Source organism: Glycine max, chromosome 10, assembly GCF_000004515.6.
Source record: "Glycine max cultivar Williams 82 chromosome 10, Glycine_max_v4.0, whole genome shotgun sequence".
NCBI lineage: Eukaryota > Viridiplantae > Streptophyta > Magnoliopsida > Fabales > Fabaceae > Glycine > Glycine max.
In genome coordinates this window covers 39,349,744-39,354,917 of record NC_038246.2, presented here as the reverse complement: position 1 = coordinate 39,354,917, position 5,174 = coordinate 39,349,744, and the positions used below count along the sequence as shown (strand labels likewise).

The window sequence follows — 5,174 nt, the reverse complement described above, 5'->3', positions numbered from 1 at the left end:
TTCAGGAAGGAGAGCACACCTCACACGTATGATTATTTAAGCAAAAAGAAGCCGTTAAATTAAAAGTGATAATTTTTCAGGGTGTACTAAAAAACAAAAATGTTTTCCTTCAGATCTTTTCATTATGCGGGGTCACTGGATGCATAAATACAACTAGCAAAGATATGTGAAAAAATATAAGGCGAAATGATAATCTTTGGTAACATTATGCCAAAACCTGCAACAACTAAGTTCTAATTACCATCCCCGTCCAATCTAAATACCAACTCCAATTATTATCACTTGAATGGAAAAACATCTAATAAAACAATGTTATTTCGACAAAAACAACATTTTCTTTCTTCTGCTTTGTAACTATCTCGAAACACACAGATGTTAACACCAAACAGCATAGCATTAATTATAGATAATTAGCTTGCATATTTCTTCTTCAAGTTTTAAGCTCAATACAGATCAAAATGTTATTCTCTAATAAGGATCAAGATAGACATAGCTCAACTAGTTCAAATTATAAATGGCATATATCTTGATCCTATTACCATAAGTAAGTCATTCATTTCATATAAGTAAAAAAGCACAAAAGGCTCAACTTCAGCGTCCTCTAGCAACATAAGCAGCTAAGACAGCAGCAAAAATTGTAGTTGCAGAGGATATCATAGTCCACAAGCTCTTACTCTTGTGTGCCTCAGCCACAGATTTGTTGAGTGAAACAAGTTGTTGCTTCATGTCATCCACCATCTCATCCTTGCTTTTGAATGCCTTCTTTATTGCATCAAGTTCCTGAGCATATGGCTGAATTTCCTCCACATGATTCCCATTGGACGCCACTTCCTCACCACCCCTTTCCTTGTGTTGATACACAAGTGCAGCAGCAGTAGTCTTCAACAATGCCAGTGCTTTGTTTGAATTGCTGCACCAAACTTCAACCTTGGCATTCAAATCCTTGGATTCCTTTCGAGCCTCGGCGAGCATACCCTGCAATGATTCATTTTCCTTCCTCAAAACACTCACTTTGCCTTCCAGCTTCTTTTCCTTCTCAACTAGCTTGTCTCTTTCGCTTCTCACCTGTCCCAATTCAGCATTGCTCTTCGCAACCACTTTCTCTATCCCTGCAATCTGCAACTGCAAATTCTCCACTTTCTTTTTCTCCCCATCAAACACCTTCTTGATGCTTTCCTTCTCAAGCACAGCTTCATCGACAGCATTTCTATAATGCTTAACCTGCGAAACCAACTCTTTGTTTTCCTCTTCAGACTTTTCCCAAGACTCTTTCAACTCATCCACTTTCCCTAGCAACTCAACAATTTCATTCTCGAGATTGCCCTTGACCTCCTCGATCTCACTCCTCACTCTAACAGCTTCATCAAGCTCGTGCTGCTTATCCTCTAACTCCTTCTGAAGAACATTCAAAGCCTTACGAACACCATCTTTTTCCTCTGTTAACGTTTCAACGCTCTTTTCCACCTCCTTCTTCTCCTTGAGAAGAGCACTTATCTCCACTTTCATCTCCTCTTCCTTCTGCAACGCAAGGCCAAGGTTACCTTCCAGTTCGAGAATCTTTGCACGAGTAATCTCCTCGTCCTTCTTCGTAGACTGGTTGAGTCGCTTCAACTCATTTTCCAGATAACCGATTTTGTTCTCTAGGGCATTGTTTCGGCTTTGAATCTCACTCTTGTCCCTAGTCACCGCTTCAATCTCCTCCCTCAGCGTTTCAATAAAACTAAGCGACTCCTGAGAACTCTTCACCGCGAAATCTCTCTCCGTTTCAAGTTCCGCAATGTCTCTCTGTTTCCGAGACAAAACCTTTTCGCCTTCAGACCTAGCCGTCTCCGCTTCATCCCGAAGCTTCCTCTCTCTGTCAAAGCACTCCTCCAGCCGCTTCGTCTCGCGAACGAGTCCGTCACGCTCTTTAACGAGAGAACTGGTTTCGTTCTCGAGACGGGCGGCGAGGTCATTGAGCTGGCGCTTGAGAACCGCAACCTCGTAGTCCTTCTCTCCGACGAGCGTGTCGAAGCGAAGGTTCATTTCCTCGAGCTGGTTTTTGAAGAAGACAGAAACGACAGCGTTTTGGACGTCAAAGGCGAGGTTGGTGTCGTAGGTGACGGCGGATTGCTGGAGCGCGGACTGGAGAGAGTGAATCTGCTGGCGGCGTTGGGTGGTCTCCTTGAGAAGGACGGCGTTGAGGTTTTTGAGGTTCTGAATCTGCAGTTCTGAGGAGCCATCGGTTGGAGTAGCCATTGGCAAGGGTTGCTTTACGTTTTGGGATTCTTTGGGGTCGTGAGATTGAGAGACTTTCTTTTTGGCCATATTTGAAGGGACGGTGTGACTATTAGGGTTTATCTAGGGTTTTACAGGGGAAGAGAAAATGTGTTGATAGGAAGGATATATATATACCACAAGATGAAGGTAGAGGGATAGATCAGATGTGTTGTTGGCTTTTCGAATTCAAATTTTGGGCCCCAACCCAATCCAGAAATTCAAAACCACGCCTTTCTCTGTGTATTTCTATTCGCTCAGCAGTCACCACGTGCAGCCCAAACTTATCCTTTCTTTTCTCAATATCTAATTTCTCTCTTGAATTTGTAATATGCATTCATCATTGATCGTTGGGTCTCTGTGTTATTGAAAAATATTTTTTTTCCCTCAATTTATAAAAATATGTGATAATTCTTTTCATCGTTTATGTCTATTCATCTGTTAATGTAAATGGCCAAACCTATGCGTTACTGTTGGACGAACTTATTCTGTTGAGTATACTGCTAATTCAGATAGACTAATTATCATCTGAAATTTCACTTTTTACTGCTTAATAATACTTAAAAGGATCAACATTTATTACCCATTCTCACCTATGTCTACTATGCATGTCTTTTGGTGTTTGAGTGCTTTATTATTGTTATAAAAAAAACTAACAAATTAATCGTTAAATAATATTACTTTATGTCATTTAAAATTCTAAATTTAACAATTAAATGTCAAATTAATCCACCACAAACAATTACGTATAGAATCTAGTATTACATTTCATTTCAGTGATTTCTAACAACCCAGACACCACCCCTAAACTAAAAATCACCATAAAATCACAATAATGCAAAATAAAAGAAAAATGTAGCATTTTATAATTTTGAACTGCTTTTGCAGGTCAGTCATCAATTCTCTTCCTCTCTTCTTTCATCCACCTTTCTTCAATTGTATTCACCCAATAAATAAAAAATACATTTCCCAACATCCTGCAACTCAACAATGGATAGTTAATTAATCAATTAAAAAAAATGGGACACCCAAAGTATCAATTAAAATAATCCCCGTGGATTTTGGAGATTTTTTATATTCTAATTACACGCATCACAATGCTAATAATTATAAATTGGGTCTTGTTAATCAAAATTTAAAAAAATATTTTATTGAAAATCATTTGGAAATACACTTTTAAATCATAAAAGAGCACATTGTTTTACATCCCAATAAAAATTATTATTCTTTTACTTTTTAAACTAATGTTCTAAGTTAGCATTTACTATTATTAACAATACTTTTTTAGTCAAACAACTAGTGGTTAGTTCAATTGGTGATAGCCTCTAGTGAATTAAATACATTATCAGATTAATCACTGCTTCCTCTATTTCAAAACTTTGAATGTTTAAGGTTGATAGATATAAATTAAGAAATATTTAATATATATAAATTTAGATTAAATTATCTTCATTTATTGTTTTACAATTTTATGTACTGTTTTTAACCGCTCAAATTGTCCTCCTATGACTACTATTTTCAATAAGAAATAACATTAATGCTACATTATAAGTATTTGTAAAATTTTAAGTTATCAACACTCTACTAAAAAAAATACACTATTGATTATTCAACTACATACAAGAGTACAATTAAAAAAAAATTGTAGAATTACATATAAGAATTCTAAAACAACGTCAAAGTTTCGGGAATCCGAAGGGACTTGGGTGAAGTGGAAACATGGGAGTTAGAGTATCGATTGTTAATGGGTTGGCAATGAAGGCGAATTACTACCTTTGATTTCTACTTGGTTCTTTGGACCTTTTGTTTCTGAAAGTGGTCTGATAGTGTCCTTTAGGGATTTTTCAGGCTTCAGCCTAATTTTATGAGATTTAAAAGAGAAACATGGAGTGACAATCCAGAACGATTAAATTTGGGTCATGAAGAACACACTCAAAAAGTAGGAAAGCAATAGTTTCACAGTACCCATCATTCAGTAGCAATATACGCATGATACGCGAGATATGATCTATGTAATGCTTTCTTTTTTTTTCATTATTCTAAATTTTATTTATCCAACACTTTTGTAACATGATTTTGATACTTTTTATACCAAACCTTATGTACAAATAAATTTATTATTCGAATGTTTTTATCTATTTAAATTGTTTTTGTAGTCATCCCATTTATCCTCTTGTGATTAATTGTATATTTATTTGTGTTACTTTCATTATACCAAACTGTTTGTATAATATAACACAACTTTAAGGGAAATTGTTTTAATGTATCTTCTATCTACATTTTGATGTGTATGTATATTCTGTATACATAGTATGCAATGATGTGGTGTTAGTTTTATGAGTAAATTATATTTGATTTTTGTGTTTTTTTAAATTGTATTTGATATTTTTTTTCACCCTATAAAAATCTTTTAACTGTTTAACTTACATTATATTTAGACTTCCTCTCTCTTAAACACCATTTAAATTTAATTGAAAGTAAATATTTTGGTCATATCACTTTTAATGAAAATTTATATTTAAAATACTCTTATCTTCTTCCTCCTCACACTGATATTTCCTGTGTGTTCTTTCAAGTTGCATCCGACACTCCTCTTTTTTTGCATCCTATAAAAACTCCATTGATAGTTTAACCCCCCTCCTAAACACAGTTTACTAATTTAACAAAAAGTAGACACATGTTAGTCACATGACTTTTAATAAAAATTTATGTTTAAAATACCCTTATTTTCTTCCTCTTAACTTCATAAAAGACATGACATCATTTTCAACTTAAAAATATTTTAACACTTCCTCATTCAAATCACCATGTAGAAAAATATTGTTCAATCCAGTTGCTTCATATGCCATCGATTGATAGCAGCTAAAGCTAATAAAAGCCTTACTTACAATGATCAACTTGGCCCCTGGAGAGAAAGT

The 5,174-nt window shown here is 35.2% G+C and overlaps 1 protein-coding gene across 1 annotated transcript; it reads right to left on the bottom strand.

Annotated features, from left to right (window-relative positions):
• Positions 1-375: 375 nt before the first annotated feature.
• Positions 376-2,378, bottom strand: LOC100781292 (golgin IMH1). Its single transcript, XM_006589090.4, has one exon. The coding sequence runs from the start codon at positions 2,305-2,307 to the stop codon at positions 592-594; it is 1,716 nt and encodes a 571-aa protein (XP_006589153.1). The 5' UTR covers positions 2,308-2,378; the 3' UTR covers positions 376-591.
• Between the last annotated feature and the right edge of the window lie 2,796 nt (positions 2,379-5,174).

Excerpts from the sequence above, each read along its gene's own strand:
- LOC100781292 (XM_006589090.4), bottom strand. The coding sequence starts at position 2,307 with ATGGCCAAAAAGAAAGTCTCTCAATCTCACGACCCCAAAGAATCCCAA.